The sequence below is a fragment of the Tenrec ecaudatus genome, chromosome 12, assembly GCF_050624435.1.
Source record: "Tenrec ecaudatus isolate mTenEca1 chromosome 12, mTenEca1.hap1, whole genome shotgun sequence".
In the NCBI taxonomy this organism is placed as follows: Eukaryota; Metazoa; Chordata; class Mammalia; order Afrosoricida; family Tenrecidae; genus Tenrec; species Tenrec ecaudatus.
This window is the reverse complement of record NC_134541.1, coordinates 15,479,331-15,496,250: the sequence shown is the minus strand read 5'-3', so window position 1 is coordinate 15,496,250 and position 16,920 is coordinate 15,479,331. Positions and strand designations below refer to the sequence as shown.

Below are 16,920 nucleotides of genomic sequence, written 5' to 3'. Positions count from 1 at the left end.
ACTGGGCAGAGCCCCCCTCCCCCCTCCCCTGCCCATGAATCTGGACTGCACCCGGGCAGTCCTGAGGTGAAGCAAGCTTATATAGGGGAAAGGAACAGCCCGGGGGCAGGACATGGAGGTAGGTAGTGTTTGGGTGGTATCACAGTGATGCTGTGGGCCAAGATCGGCAAGGTCAACAGTTCAAGACCACCAGCCACTCCGAGGGAGAAAGACAGGGCTTTCTACTCCTGTCAAGAGGTACAATCTGGGAAACTTGGGGGCAGTTCTAGGTTGTCCTGGACGGTCCTCATAATTCGACAGGGACTCGATGGCAGTGTGATTGGAACAGCTGAGGCGGATCACCAAAAGACTTCCGGGGGCTGGGGCTTTGGGAGAGCTCCGCGTGGCTGTAGAGAGGGAGGAGGGGAACTTTTCAGAGGAGGGGATTGACCAAGAGGCTCCCCAGTCATCAGAGGTGTGAACTGAGCACCACAAATGATAAAGCCACCCTGTTCATCCTGTTGAGCCCATCCGCGGGGAGAAGCCCCTGGGCCGAGCAGCCATGGAAGTGCTCATGTACCAAGTGCAAGGCTGGCAGTTCAAACATGGCCAGAGGCACTCGGGAGAAAGGCCTGGTGACCTGCTTCCACATGGTCTCTGCAATTCAGATCTACTTGAGCATGCGGGGGCACCTGGAGTGAGTGACTGGTATGTTTTCATTTGGTTAGTTGGGGACACAGAGGCTGTCAGAAATGGACCCTGGGCAGGCACTCTGAGCCCTCCAGTCATCCAGCCTTTGGGAGATCCAGCCTGCACGGCCCCTTTGGCCAGCAGCTCCACTTCTGGGGGTGGACTCCATGAGACCCCGCACTCAGATCCACAGGGGGGTGCCCAAGGATGTGGGTGGTGGGCAGAGATGGGGAATCCCTGGATGTCCTCCCTGGGGGAGTGACAGGTTGGGAGACTGCCCAGCCGTGGCTGTTGCCGCAGCGGTGTCCTGGAGTCCATCTAGACCCATGTGGCGGTGGAGCTGCCCCTCCGGTTTTCTGTGTTGTCGTCGCTATGGGAACCGATAGCCGGGCCTCTCTCCCGAGGAGCCGCTGGGTGGGTTCAAACTGCCAGCCTTTTGCTTGGCAGCCGAGTGCCCAAACATTGGAGCCACCAAGGCTCTTCCAGGGCAGGTGAAGAGATGAGCAGCAGACTGGAATGTAGGAGGAATGAAGTGTCTCAGGCAACACGCATGTCCCCACAGGGACACGGACAGAGCTTAAGAGCAAATGCTCAATGACAAGCAAAGGCCTCTAGACACCATATGAAATGAAGCAACGTGCAGGGATTACGTGTCGAAACAGGTGCGAATGGACACACTGGAGTGGAGGGCTGTGGAGGGGTGAGGGGTGAGAGGTGGGGAAGAGGAAGAAGCGGGTCAATAAAAGAGAGGGGTCTGAGGTGAACCGCAGGGGAGACAGCATGCCAGGAAGTAAATCACGTCCATGTCAGCACCTGAGACTTGTCTCACATACCGCAGACGTGTTGTCGGGAGAGACCAGTCCCTGGGGAAGGACATCATGCATGGTCAAGTGGAGGGGCAGCGAAAGAGAGGAAACCCTCGGCGAGATGGACTGACACGGGGGCTGGACAGTGGGCTCCGGCATGGGAACAGTTGTGAGGGCGGGGCAGGACTGGGCGGTGTTCCACACTGTTGTGCATAAGGTCGCTATGGGTCAGCGCGGACTCAGTGACACCTGACCACAACAGCAGCACCCGAGGGCAGGATGGCGGAGAAGAAAGGGGCTGGCCCAGCGCTGTTCACACAGGTCTCCTGACCGCTAGGAAGACAGAGTTCTAGGACCTCAAAGAGCTCCTCTGTCCCCTGTATAGTAGGTTTTAGTCTCAATTTGTGCCTAAAAAATAGAACTGACTTTATCTTCAGAGTTTCTATGTAATTTCTATTTTCCTGTAAGCTGGTGGGAATGGTCCATCCCAGCTGTCAGGAGCTTTCTTCCAACTGGAATCTTATGGAATATGCACGTGTCGGTGGGTCAGGGGCTCGCCTGGCCCTCCATACCTGGAACACAGGCCTTGCTAGTGACGTGTCCACTGTCGTCTGGTCTGGGCCTTTGCCCAGCAATGGTGATCTTTCATCGTTCTGCCTTTCTGGAGCCAGCGATGACAAGCTGTCTCCCACAGGCCACATCCACTTCAGACAAACACGTTTTCTGTTTATGCTTTTGAATGCCTCTTTGCCAGCGAATTTATATGTGCTTCCTACGCTTGTAATGTCGGGAGACGTCATATGGCAAACACAGACACTTCCTTCCCTTGGAAAGTCACAAACTAACTACATGAGGCTCCCAGTTCCCACATGTGAGCCACTGAGTAGTGTTGTATCCGTTGGGAATGCTTTGGGCTGCAAGCGGGGCAGCCATTGGCTTGAACCGTAATGAAATGCGTTGTGTCTTTAAGAAGAAGTCTTCAGTTAGACCCTCAAGGTGGGTCGGGCAGTTTCGGCACCTCATCGAGAACCCGGTTCCATTTATTGTCCACTCCTTTCATCTCAGCCTATAGGCTCATGCCTTATGGTGGTTACTCTTGCTCCAGGCATTCCGTCTCCACGGGATCCAGGCCAGGAGTTGAGAGGCATCCAGAGGAGCAGCTATAAAAGTTGTCTCCCTTCAAAAGCTCCTTGGCCGGAACAACTTACAAAGCCCCCCTCGGGCTTCATGGAGATCTGGGAAGATGAGAATCTGCCTTCATCCGTCAACCTCTAGAGACGGAGGCTCACAAGAGAGGAAAGAATCGGGAATGCTTACTGAGGATCTCAAAGGAGCCCTGATGGGGACATTAGGTAATTATGCATTGGACTTAGCAAACCTCAGGATCAGCGGTTCAAGCCCACCAGCCACGTTGCCAGAGACAGATGAGGCTCTCTGCTCCCATCAAGATTTATAGCTCTAGAAACCCTGTAAAAGGGTGCTGGGAGTCAGAATAGACTCGATGTCAGTGAGTTTGTTGTTCTTGTTTCCTGGAGATTCAGACAGGACCTGCCCTAAGCGGCCGGTCCCTTTGATGAGCATATGCATGCCACTCTGCCACAGTCCTGCCCCACACCCCCCACCCCACCCCTTTTTCCCACCATGAAAGCTCTGTGTCAGTTGCCTCCTAGCGCCATGCCTCCACCCAGCTACTTCCATCACTTAGCTTCCCTGCTGGCGGGATGGTAGGTGAACAAGGGACGACAGAAGAATAGACACAGTCCAGTCCCCTTGTTGGCAGAGACTATTGACGACACCATGTTACATACTGACTATGTCAAGACCGAGCAAATCTGCCTTGAAGGCAGTACTCCCAGAATGCATCCTAGGCTCGAGGATGCTTATCCTCGCTGGGGACGTGTCATCAGAAGGGCCCGTTGGGGAAGGACGGTAGACTAGGTAACGTGGAGGCTGCATTGAAAAGAGGCAACCCCTCAACAAGATGGATCGCTGAAGACAAATGGGTGCATAAGCAAATGTGGCGAAGAAAGCTGATGGTGCCTGGCTATCAAAAGAGATAGTGTCTGGGGTCTTAAAGGCTTGAAGGTGAACAAGCGGCCATCTAGCTCAGAAGCAACAAAGCCCACATGGAAGAAGCACACCAGCCTGTGTGATCACAAGGTGTCAAAGGGATCAGGTATCATCAGAACAAAAAAAAATCTTACCATAGTGAATGAAGGGGGACGTGCAGAGTGGAGACCCAAAGCCAATTTGTCAGCCACTGGAGATCCCCTCGCAGAGGGGTTTAGGGGAGGAGATGAGTCAGTCAGGGTGCGATATAGCACCGATGAAGAATACAGCTTTCCTCCAGTTCCTAAATGCTTCCTCCTTCCCCCCCCCCACCCCCAACTATCATGATCCGAATTCTACCTTGCAAGTCTGGATAGAGCAAAGGTTGTACACTGGTGCAGATAGGAGCTAGAGGCACAGGGAATCCAGGGCGGATGATACCTTCAGGACCAGGGGTGTGAGTGGCGATACTGGGAGGGTAGAGGGAGTGTGGGTTGGAAAGAGGGAACTGATTACAAGGATCTACATGTGACCTCCTCCCTGGGGGATGGACAACAGAAAAGGGGGTGAAGGGAGACGTCGGACAGGGCAAGATATGACAAAATAATAATTTATAAATGATCAAGGGCTCATGAGGGAGGGGCCAGCGGGGAGAGGTAGAAAAAAGAGGACCTGATGCAAAGGGCTTAAGTGGAGAGCAAATGCTTTGAAAATGATTAGGACAAAGAATGTACAGATGTGCTTTACACAATGGATGGATGTATGGATTGTGATACGAGTTGTATGAGCCACTAATAAAATGTTTTAAAAAATTTTTAATAGCCATGTAGCAGGCGGGTCCACTTCCCATCAGGAACCTCGGCCCTCTCCTGACAGCTATGACAATAGGATGGTAGGTCTTTCCAAGCTGATTATGTTGGGAGGATCCAGGATCTCCCCCTCAGAGGACTGCTTTGTGGTCTCAAACAGGTTTCCTTGCCCTGGAGGACGGGATCAGTGCAGAGACACCTTCTGGGGGGGGAGTCTCAGTAGCCCAGTAGGTGTGAAGCCAATAAAAGGCCGAAGGGAGAGTAGATGGCTGATGCTGACGAGGTGACCAAAGGTGCTATGACGTTGACTTGATCCTCATGGGTGTCCTAGAACATTACTGCAAACAGTGCAAGACCCGGTCTGTCAAAGTAGATCGCCAGGCCTTTCTTCTGAGGTGCCTCTGAGTGGGCGCCGACTTCCAGCCTCTTGGTCAGCAGCCACAAACATGAACGATTTGCAGTACCAGGGACCCTGCCGAGGGGGATGGAGGGGCATGAACTCTTGGGGAGATCCTTGAGACAGATAGGATCTCCAGGGAGTGGGTACGTGTTAGGCTGTTCACCGGAAGATCAGCAGTTCAAAACCACCAGGCACTTCATAGGTGAAAGGTGAGGCTTTCTACTCTCATATAGAGTTCCAGTCTTGGAATCCCACAGGGACAGTTCTCCTCTAGCCCATAGGGCATGGCCCTGATGGCAGTGAGTTCAGGGTGCACTCAGCAGGGCTCCATGCCCGGAGCACCTGCCGTGTGGCAGAACGCAGCGCCCGGCTCTTCCGGAGGTTTTCCGGGGCTGAAGTCGAGGCAGCAGGAGGCAGTGCTGGGAGGTGGTGAGAATCAGCTCAGACGCTCCTGGGTCAGTCCCCAAACCTTTCTGACACCGAGTCTCCATAAGCGAATGATAATCCAGTGACCCCTGGAGCCACACCGGTTGGACCTGCGCACGCCCGCAGACACGCGGGTTCTCCTTGTTGTGACCTCGGTGATCTCAGGCGCTGTGCGCATCCTCCCACCCGTCTCCGCGTGAGCGCTGCGTCTCTCCTGTGACGCTTTGACGTGAGACTGCACGGTGCTCGCTGCAGTAACAACCGGGGCGGGGAGGCCGCAGTTCAACCTCTTGGTGTCCAAGGACCAATAGTGAATTATACACTGATTTTTGGACTACTCGTTATTCAAAGGCCTATTGTATTCTCCATGGCGGGTGGACAGCGTGGGATGAGTCGCGGTGTCTAACGGTCTCCGAGGTCAGAGGGCAGCGTCCAGTAGGTGGGAAGGGAATGCCCTGGATTCGGGGCGACTCCCTACCTCGGAGTGTTGTGGTACCCAGTGCTTCTCAAACTCACTGCTCCCAGAGCTGTGCTTTCTTAACTTCGGGTAAACACAGTGAAGATGAACCGTGAAGCCGCACGGTCCCAGAGAGTCAGTATAACCCCCACGGGGGGCAAACACGACTCTAGAGGGGAGGATGTGAAGGATTCTTACTCTTTTTATATATAAAACACAAATACATATACAGAACCTAAAAGGATCCTCAGTCTGCGATGTTATGATTAAGCGGAAGAGGATTGCTGGGGCGGGGGAGGGCTGTTTAGGAGCAATAGTGAAAAAGGGAAATTTCGAGAGACCCTGACCAGACTCTCTCATGAGGTCGATTCCAACGCGTCGTGGCCTCTCAGCCAGAGGGCAATTGCCCCTGTGGGTTTCCGAGCCTGTAACTCTCTGGGAGTTGAAAACCTCATCTTGTCCTTCTCAGTGGCTGGTGGCTTCAAACTGCTGACCTTGCAGTCGGTCGCCCAATGCATAATCGAGGGCCACCCCCTTTCCAAGGCTTGGTTTCCCATGAGTAGGTTGAGCACCCCTAAGTCACTCTGTTACATGGCTCCCGGCGATCCTACTCAGTGGCTCCCTGCTTCCACATCTGGCCCGTGGTATCATGGTGGACGGGGCAGTGTGTGGCGGCTGCAGCTGGGGACCCACATGGTCCGTCATGGTTCCATTCTGTGCCTGTAATAGCTCAACACCTACAAGCCCAATCCCTCATTTGTCGGTCTCTCCTCTCCCCGCCCCGTCGGGGCAGCACCTGCCACTTGGGGATATTTGGTCCATCACTAGCAAATGTATTGTTGAATGAATGAGTGAATGAATGAATGGATGGATGTCCACTTAAAAGCGACTCTTCTAAAAACCAGTCCATCGCTGTAAAGAGTGCTTCTCTCCTGTGGCCATGTCTTCGGCGACAAAGAAGTGTATCTCTTTCTCAGCTAAAGTCCAAGCTACCAGGGCAGTTCTGGTCTGCAAATGTGGTGAATGAGTCCAGGCTCCATTCATCTTACTGCTGGGCCGTGAGAACTGCCAGCAGGAGAGGGACAAGGGTGCGCCTGTCCTTGCCCTCTGAGGGCACCACCAGGAAGTTGTGCACAGTCATCCTGCACCCCCGTTCCCTCATCCAGAACTCAACACAGGGACATACTTGGCCTGCCCCAGGGAGGCTGGGAAATGTAGTGCTTATGTGTTCTCAGCAGCCTTGTGCCCCGTGGAAGAGCAAGCATTCTGTTTCAACACCAGAGATGAGGGGCGTGGCCGCTGACGGTCATCTGGCCTCGGTGAGATGGATTGGCTCAGAGGCGGCAGTGGACTCAAACGTAAGGGTGGTGAGGGGGACACAGGTCCGGGACATGCTTCGTTATCTTGTCCAGGGGGTCCCTTTGGCTTGGAACCGACTCAGCCTAACTGAACAACAGCAAGACCTCAAAGGAGCGCTGGTGGTGCGCTGGGCTGCTGAGTGAAGGTCACTGGTTTGAACCCATCGGCTGCTCCCAGGGAGAGAGGCGAGGCTGGCTGCTCCCGTAAAGAGCTACAGCCTTGGAAACCAGAAGGGATCATTCTGTGCTGCCCCAAAGGGTCCTTCGGAATCAGAATCGACTCATTGGCAGTGGGTTTGGTTTGGGCACAAGACCTGCCACCGTCACTGTAAGATAGGAAGTTTCCCTTGTCTTGGCACTGTCTTTCCTGGTCCTCACCGGGCAGTCAGCAGTCAGGGTCAGTGTTCAACGGTGTTCAGCATTCCTACAAGGAGGGGGCCATGTGAAAAACTCTCCAGACCCCAGAGCTCCCCCCTCCCCCTGCCATTCTGTCACACCCTTCTCCTTCAGGTCCCGCCCCAGCTGCAGGAAACTTCATCTCTGTCCCCATTCCTCCCTGCCACAGGTGCAGCCGGGATCTATCAAGGTGCCAATGGACTGAGCAGCGCAGCTGGATTCGGGAGTGTGCACCAGGTAGGTTGGTGTCCTCCCCGCTAGCAGCTTTTCTGATCTTTCCTGAAACTAGCCCCCCTCTCCCCCCAGGAAGCCCACAGGCACCCAGGGCCTGCTCCCCACCACACCCCCTACTCCCTGAGTGTGCAGACTGCAGGGGACACAGGTGCCAAAGGCCACCACAGGCAGAGGGGCTGCCAAGGCAGAGCCCGAGATGAATAGATTTTCGGAGATGGAAGGTCCTGCCCATCTAGAATGAGCAATCTTGACCCAGGGACCCATTAAAAAATGCAAATGTGGGTGCTCTGCTTGAGGCTCTATTGTCATTGCCAAGGGGTCAAATCTACCTTGTTCCCCCGACTCCCCAGGGCCTGGTGTCTGAATGCCCGGCTCGAAGGGTGTGCTCTTTGGATACTTGTTAAATCCATGAGTCCCTCCTCGCAGGATGCTCTTGCGATTGCTTAGGGAACACATGGTGAATCCACGCCCTAGGAGGCACTAGAAACCGAAGTGGACGGTTGGGGAGCCATCTGAAGGGGCCGTCCTCAGGCTGAGCTGCGCTGGGTGACAGAGAAGAAGGGCCTTGGGTTTTGTGTTTTCTGCTGAGTCTGGTGCTCCATCCCTGCTGGGAATTGAATGCTTCAGGGTATCCAGACCCAAACCGACCTGGGTAGCTGCCTCCCTCACACCCGTGTTTTTTCCCTTTCCCTCCCCAGGACTACCCTTCCTACCCCGGCTTCCCGCAGAGCCAGTACCCCCAGTATTACAGCTCGCCCTACAGCCCCCCGTACGTCCCAGCCAGCGGCGTCTGCCCCTCCCCGCTCTCCACGTCCACCTACGTCCTCCAGGAGGCTTCTCACCACGTCCCCAACCAGAGTCCGGAGTCGCTCGCTGGTACGTACCGTCACTGTCGTTCAGCCCTTCAGGGCTGTGGTTCTGAGGACACCCTGGACCCGGAACCAATTGAGGCAATGACTACCAAGGGCTAAGTCCAGCCTTCCGATGGGCGTGTGGGTTTTTTTTGTTTGTTTGCTTTTGTTTTTGAAACACGTCCGTTCGTATTAATTCCTGGGAGTCTTAGTGTGTCATTTTTTAAATTGGCTTTCTCATGTCTCACAATTCCCCAGACATACAAATCACATAGCATACATTTCGCATGTGGTGTCCTATGCATGAGAGTTGAGCCGTCGCCACGCCAATCAATTCCAGGACTTTCCTTCTCCGTGTGCTCGTAGTTGTGAGCGCCCACTTCCTGCCAGCTGCCCCTCTTGGGTCCCTTTGAATCTCCCAATCCAGTGCTGGTCTCCCTAGGTTGACCTCACCTGGGTTTCACAGACAGGAAATCCAGACAAGACAGACAAACAACCCAACAACAACGACACAACCCTCAGCCAAAAACAAAACAGGAGAGGTTAAGACGTGACGCCGTTATCTATTGGGTCCAGAGGGAGATCAGTAACAAGGTGTCACACTTGGACCTCACTACAGGTGCAATAACAACAACAACAACACCCTGCAGACCCGCAGTGGCCTCTGTCTGGGGACACGGCCTTCCCTTCTCTGGTTTACAGTCAGAGGAGATTCATCAGAGGCTTAAGCTGAATGGAGCCCACCCAGGTGCATGTGTTGAATTGGACCCGTGACTCTAATTTTGGATTTAAGTGCTGGCCTGCTAACAGAAAGGTTGACCTTTCAAACCCACCCAGGGGCGACTTGGATATAGTTTGATCTCAAAGGGTCATAGCCTTGAAAACCCTATGGAGCAGTTCTCTGAGCTCACCCAGCAGCAGAATCACCCAGACAAGGATTAACCCCAGCAAGTCCTCTGGAGAGATCTAGCCGCACTAGATCTGTGTCCCCAAGTGACAGTGCTTGGTGGGCGCTGGGGAAACGTCTGCGTCCTTTCGACAGAAGATAAGCAAAGTCTGCATCTGGCCAGCTGAACTCAGCTTGATGAGCTGCCTGGCCCATGGAGACTAGTCTGGATGGAAGAAGCCTTCGTACGCAGCGTTGAAGGACTGCAGGTCAGTGGTTCCGTCCATCTGCCGTTCTGCAGGGGAAAGAGGCGGCAGTCTGCTTTGGTCAAGATGACAGCCTTAGAGCCCCTGTGGGGCTAGTTCTTCTCCGCCCGGTGGAGTCGCTGGGAATTGAAAACAGCTAGACGGCAGTGGAGTTTGTTGGCTTTCCAGTTGGTTCTTTGGTGTTTGGAGCCAGGCGCAGCGTAGGTCTCTTCTGCCAGCGAGCAAACAGTCTCAGAGGTGCTGAGCCACAGGCTGCCAGCCTCCTCAGAGACGCCACCGCCTCTAACCCATGAGGACAGGCTGGCCAAAGGGCTGAGTAACTTGCTAGCAATTTGTTGGTGGATCTGGGATACTAATCCCAAGCCTGTCGGACTCCATGGCCAGCGTTCCTGCCCCTCACTCACCCATAGAAAGCTGAGAAGTCACTACGACCTTCCAACCTGGGACCACCTCTTACACGCTTGAGAGACCGGGAATGCTAGAGCCTGCCACAATACTCTTGTCGGATGGCGTTGGGAGGGAGTAAATTGTCATTGTCCATGACTGCTAACTGAAAGGTTGGTGGTTCGAGCCCAGCCAGAGGCAGGATAGAAGACACCTGTGGTGGTCTTCTCATGTAAACCCAGCTGTTAACCACCCGAGGGGGCCCAGTTCTGCTCTAGCACACGAGGCGAAGGATCGTGATCGGTAAAGTAGAAAGAGGGTGTCAGAAAGGAAGACCCTTGAGGAGACAGATGGACACGGTGGCTTTGACAATGGGCTTCAAACGCAGAACGATTGTCAGGGCGGCTCAAAAGCAAGGCTGTGTCGTTCCCAAGGAGCCAGTGGCACCGAACAACGACAGTACCTTATATGGGCTCCCCCTGAGTCAGAACCAATTCGCTGGCAACTGTTCTTGTGTTTATTAGTCATGACTTCTTGCCTTTAAAAGATAGAAAATCCTATTCACATTGGCTTCGGTTTCAAAAACGAAGAAAGGAATTTGGGGTGTAACCAACAAGGGGAGCGGTCTAGGACTAGATCTGGGAATCATGCCCCTCTTCCACCTGCCTCTTGGGTTCAGGTTTGGATTCATTTCATCCTCTATGAAATCTTCTGATGGCGGCAAAGAGAACGGGCTGCTCCACCAGGATTCCATGTACTGCCTTGCTTCTCCCCAGCAGCACAGACAGTGCCTACCAAAGTCCCAGGAGACGCTCCCATTGGCCCCGCAGAGGTCACATGCCTTCTGTGAACCAATCTCTGTGGCCGGTGGGATGGACGTCTGTGACAGCACCAATGCCTGTGATTTGGCTCGTCGTGCCCAGAGTGGGTGCAGGAGTTGGGTTAGTTGTCTTCCAACCCACCTGGACAAAAGGTGGTTTCCAAAAGCAACTCGGGCCATTAGAAACAGAAGATGACAGATGAGCCGAGGTGAGCGAAAGTGACAGATGTCCACACCTCAGTCACGATGAGTGAAATGCAAGAAGGTCCACACACGGGCCCCTCTGTGGTCACAGAACTGGATGCGTCCATCCTTCCATGACCAAGCCAACAGCCGATGGACTGCTTAATCCCACAGACTGCCGTGCACACATCTTCTCTCCCGTGAGATCCTTGGGGCTTATCTGCGCCAGGTCACACGGCCAAACAGAACATCAGAATGCCCACATATCCAGTAGAGATCGCGTTCTGTTCACGGTGTTACTGCGGTTCTTGTTCTCCTGAGAAGCCCTGGTGTCCCGGGGTTCTGCATAAGGCAAGAGGGCATGGTGGTGGACGACTTGTCTTCAGGCACTCGTCCCTGGCGAGCAGGGGGTGAGCGATGGATGAGTTAGAAAAGGACAATGAGAAAGCTTCATCCGCCCCACCTGCACCCCACGGTTCTCCATGAGCCTGGCTCTTCTGTGTTCGGCCCCTGAGGGAGAGTTAGCTACCCTTTGTTAGACAAGTGGAGATGCACAGTCAATCATTTTTAAATCCTCTGTGGGGGCCGTTGAGGGCTTGAACATTACTTATGCTCATTAGGATCTCATCACAAAGTATTTCATGAAGACGTAGTACCTACCTAGGAGGCTTGGTGGCGGAGTGGTTACCCATTGGGCCGCGATCCACAGGGTCGGCAGTTCTAAACCACCAGCCACTCCTCAAGAGAAAGACAGGGTTTTCTACTCCTGTAGAGAGTTACAGTCTCAGAAACTCGCAGAGAGTGGAGGGGTCGCTATGGGTTAGTAACAACTCATTGGCAGTTTGTTTTGGGGAGATTTTTTTGGCGGGGGGAGTAAGTAACTACCTAACAGCGTCCAAGTTGTCTAAGGAGGGTAGGAAACTTGACAGGCCTTCTCCGTCATGCATGGAGTTCACTCCGGACATCCCGCTTGCCAAAGCTGGTTTGGGCAAAGGAGAAACACAAAGAAGCGGATGAGTTAAGGCAGAGAGTAAATAGAAGCAGGAACACTGCGAGGTGCTGCCCCTCCCTCCCTACATGATGAGGATGGCCGGGGCCCAAAGACGGCACTCCCCAAGAATTCGGGGTGGGGGCTAGGTCATCTTGGTTGCCAGTCGGCACAACCATAAAGGCTCACTGTGCGTCTGTGAAACGTCTCCTTGATTGCTCCCTCCTGTTCTTCATTTACCCTTGGGCTGAGGGTCAACAATAAGTGGTTGAGATGGTTTTTACTGTGTGTCTAACAAGTGCTCATAAAACCTAATGGCATAAATAATTGTCAGCTATAACCGAGGCCTCTAGCCTCTTTTCCCCAGTGTCCAGTATAAAGGAGGCGCAGCGAAGGAAGCTTTTGCGTGCGCACGCACACACACACACACACACACACACACACACACACACACACACACTTACTCTCTCTCGGGGCATTTCCCATAAAAGCTCCACTTTTGAAATTATCCAGGATTTCGTGGAGTGCTGGGTTCCAAACTCCAGAGGCCCAGAAAGTATCTCCGTCCCAGACAGACCAGGCTGGCTCTTCCCTCGTCTTGGGCGACTCTTCCTCCCATCGCCGCCGTGACATGCAGGAACAGTCATATCAAGTGCCAACAATTTGCAAAAGATTGCAGGCAGTTGGCGGCTGCTGAGGGCGAAGTCAGACATCTGATGCTGCTTAAGAGAGAAAAGCAAACCAGGAGTGGTGGCTTGAGGGGGTTTTGGTTTGGTTTGGTTTTCATTGTCAGCGTGGACTCGAGTCATCTAAAAAGAAATTGGAGGAATTTTTTTAAAAGAAAGAACAAGGATGCGTCTTACCTTTGTAGAGCAGCTCTCTTGCCGATTCGAGGCGACACTGGGGGAGCCGGGAGGGGACAGCTGGAGGAGAGAGACTCGGATCCTCTATGCAATTTGACAACCTGGTGGACCGAGGGCCAGTTCTGCCCTGTCCTGAAGGGTCACTGTGAGTTGGCAGCAACTCAGTGGCTATGGGTTTGGGTTTTAAGAACCAAATTTTAAAATGCACGTCCCCTTAGCCCAACTCTTCTGCTTCTGGGAATTCATTCAAAAGATAAGCTCACAGGGCTACAAAGACTTGAGTAAAAGAATATCTTTCGCAACCTTGCCGTCGCAAAAGACTGAAACAGCCCGCACAGCTGGAAAGGAGGCAAGGAGAGAGCGTACAGTGCACGGGGACATTGCTAGTTTGGGGGTCCCCTAGTACGGTGTAACTCAGGGTGTGCCCCATGACAGGATGAGCCGGCCGACCAACACACCCCTCTTAGCCCCAAGGCTCCCGGCAGCTCCTCCCCCTACCCTTTGATTCCAGGAAGATCCCTCTTCCCCACCCAGTGGCAAACGCACAGCCCACCTTCCCCTTGCTGGTGGGGGTTGAGGAATGACAAGTTATCATCTTGGGTGATGGGCAACGCCAACCCGAGTGATGCCACTTTGATGGTGTCCCCTCCTGCCTGGTGCTACCTTCCCTGAACATCTTGGGGTCATTTAGGCATCACCCCTCTGGCAGAGTCAGGAGGTAGGGTGGTGATTCCAGTGTGGGACACCAGAGGACCTAGATGGTGCCCGATACCACCCGTGACCACTGCCCTGAAAGGCAATAAAGGGATCCTGATAAAAAGGGGAAGGAAACGGCAACAGACCTAAAAAGTCGTAAGGAATCCAGAAGCACTGGGCTCTCTTGAGTCTGGAGGAATCCCCGAGTTGGTCTTCAAACCTTGAATGGAAGTCGCCCCTTGAAATCACCTACACGTGACATCCTAACCCAAAGAGTGAAGCGTGTCCTCTTGGATGTGGACCTCTGTCAGACCAAGAGGCCAACAACCATTGTCAAAAGCACAGCTGAGAAGGTAGAGCGGGCTGGAGGAAGGGAGATGAAGCAATGGGGTGAAGCCAGGAGGACAGAAATAATGAGAACTTGGTCCCGTGTGGACATGTTAGCCGGTGCCGCTGATCATTACGTCTAGAGACTGCAGAACAGGAGAGAGTTGGCCGTGTGTATTTTCCGACAAAATAAAATTCTGTTTTAGAAAGAAATTATAGTGCATCTCCTCAGGGAAGTACTATGTACTTTTAAACACTGCACTGGAGTCCCCAGCGAATAAAACCACATCAAACTCACTGCCATCCAGTCAATGCCAACTCATCGCAACCCTATAGGACAGGGTGGACCTGCCCCTGTGGGTTTTCAAGACTGACTGTTTATGGAGTAGAGAGCTCTGTCTTTGTCCTGAGGAGTGTCTAGTTGTTTAAAACAACTGACCTTTCAGGTGGCAACCCAGTGAGTCGCCACCCAACCGTCAGGAAAGGCAGCTACGTTGGAAATCCTACTCTGTCCTACAGGGCTTTGATGAGTTAGAATGATCTCGATGGGTTTGGTTTGTTTCTATTAGAAAGGAAAAAGTGAAACTTCAAGAAATAAAAGGAAATAAGATGATGAGATAATCTATGGGGGAAATCCAATGGACTCTACTCCCACCCCCCCAAAAATTAAAAAGACCTCCTAGAACTAGTAGGTGCATTTGGCAATGTTGCAAGGTACTAAGTGAATATATAAAAATCAGTCATATTCTGTATTCTGTATTAGCAAAAAAAACACCAACCGGGAATTAACTGATATTATGGTAGCCTCACGAAATGTGACATACGTAGAGAAGAATCTAGCAAAAGGTGTATGAGACTGAAAATGACCAAGCGTTGCTGGGCAAAGTTCAAGGTCCAGAAGAATGGAGGTCTATACCTGGTCCAGGAACCCTGGTGGTGGTGTGGGTTGGGCTGTTAGCCTCAAAGTCACAAATTCACTAGTTCAAATCCATCAGGAACTTCAAGGGGAAAAGATGAGGCTTTCTACTCCTGTAAAGAGTTCATCTCTGAAACCCATAAGAGCAGCTCTACCCTGTCCAATCGAGTACCCGTGGGTTCGAATGGCCTCTAAGACAGAGAGTTTGGTTTGGATGTGGTTATACCTGAAGAGCCAGAGACTAGGTCATCAAGAAGTTAGTTCTTACCAAACTGATTATACATTTAACACAGTCTCTCTGGAAATTCCAAACTTTCTTGAAAAGGTTGTGAGCTGATTCTACACTCCATACGGGAATGCCAAGGACCTGAGACTTGTTTGATTCGAAAGAATAAGGTTGGAGGACTAACACGCTCTGATTTCAAGATTGATGATGACAGAGCCTCAGTAAAGCAGACAGCGATGTTGGCATGTCGAGCGGCAGATAAGCAGCACCCACATCCCTTGTAAAATGGTACCCCCACTGGCAAACATTAATCATTCCTTTAACATGTGTAATGGACCCTTATCACATGATCCCGTCATCACAGTAATGCTTATTCACTCAAGAGACAAGAAAGCTGGCGTGTGTTTCAGGATTTGTATGCAAATTTTCACAGCAGCTTCCTTTAACACTCAAACTGGAAGCAGCCCAAAAGTACATCCACGGGTGAAAGCATTTGGAAATTATGGGAGAACCCTCCATACGGGAGACCAAGACTCAGCAGAATGACAGGAGTGGACTGTGGCCGCCCAGAGCAGCATGGCCTGCATTGAAGACCATCACGCAAACCGAAAGACACCAGACTGAAGGAAAAATAGTAAGCAGCATGTATTGGGAGCTTCCATTTGTTTGGAGTCCTGGTGGCACAGTGGTGGCCCACTGGGCTGTGATCCGCAACGTCCGCAGTTCAGAACCACCATCAGGAGAAAGTTGGGACTTTCTACTCCTATAAATAGTGACAGTCTTGGGAACGCATCCCCTGTCCTGTGGGGTCACTATGGGTCGGCACTGACTCAGTGGCAGTGAGTCCATTTGTTTAAAGCTCTTAAGGATGCAAACTACGGTGTCTGACAGCGGAAGAGTGGCTGCCTGAGCAGGAAGGGATATCCCCAGGGGAACAAGGAAGCTTCTGGGGCGAGATGGGTGTATTTCTTTATTATCTTGGTGGTGGTGATGATTTTGCCGGTGCATGGCCCAAGCCGTGGTATTTCATTCACCTCGTGTGCATGTGAAAGTTGGGCATTTAATAAAGACTGGAGCGTTGCTGCGTTTAAATTGTGGTCCTGGAGAAGAATATTGAAAGGACCGTGGACGGCCACAGAAAGCAGACAGATGAGTCTTGGAATAAGTACAGCCGGAATGCTCCTTAGAAGTCAGCATGGGGAGACTGTCTCACACACTTTGGGCATGTGGTCAGGAGACACCAGTCCCTGGAGAAGGACATCCTGCTCGGTGAAGCAGAGGGATAACGAAACCGTGGAAGGCCCTAGACAAGATGGGTTGGCGCAATGGCTGCAATACTGGGCTCAAGCACAGCAACAAGTGCGAGGCTGGGGCAGCCCCGGGCGACGGGGTTTCAGTCTCATGGGGCAGGGTCACTATGAGTTGAACTGACTCAGTGTCACCTTAACAACAGCATCACATGTAAATCAGTATGGAAAGGGATTGTACTGCAGAGTTCAAAGGTGTGCTGTGTGTTGCTGGTCGGTTTTACTTCAGTAAAGACCTGGTGACATGGTGGGTTATATGCGGGGTTGCTCTCCTCGAGGTCAGCAGTTCAAACCCACCAGCTGCTCCTTGGGAGCAAGTTGAGGCCATCTGCTCCATCTCAGAATCCCTGTACAGGGATGGGATGCATCAGGATCAACTCAGTGACAGTGGATTTCAAGCTGTTAAAATAAATACATCAAAAAAGAGAATGAAAAAGCAATAGATGCCACTAAAAAAAAAAAAAAGTTTTACATGAATTGCTCTAGGTGGTGAACCCGACTGTGGCCTTGAACTTTGACTCTTCATCCTCAAGACTAGATAAGTTTGGGGAAAGGGCTGAGTTCATTTTGTCTGATGAATTGCCTTCACATAGACCTACATTC

General features: G+C 52.4%; 1 protein-coding gene across 1 annotated transcript in view; it reads left to right on the top strand.

Moving 5' to 3' along the window:
- EYA2 (EYA transcriptional coactivator and phosphatase 2) overlaps positions 1-16,920 on the top strand; it is a 155,627-nt gene that overhangs the window by 56,670 nt on the left and 82,037 nt on the right. The window contains exons 4-5 of the mRNA XM_075527749.1: positions 7,540-7,607; positions 8,303-8,480. Of these exons, the coding sequence (XP_075383864.1) occupies positions 7,540-7,607; positions 8,303-8,480 (246 nt within the window). The remainder of the gene's footprint in view (positions 1-7,539; positions 7,608-8,302; positions 8,481-16,920) is intronic.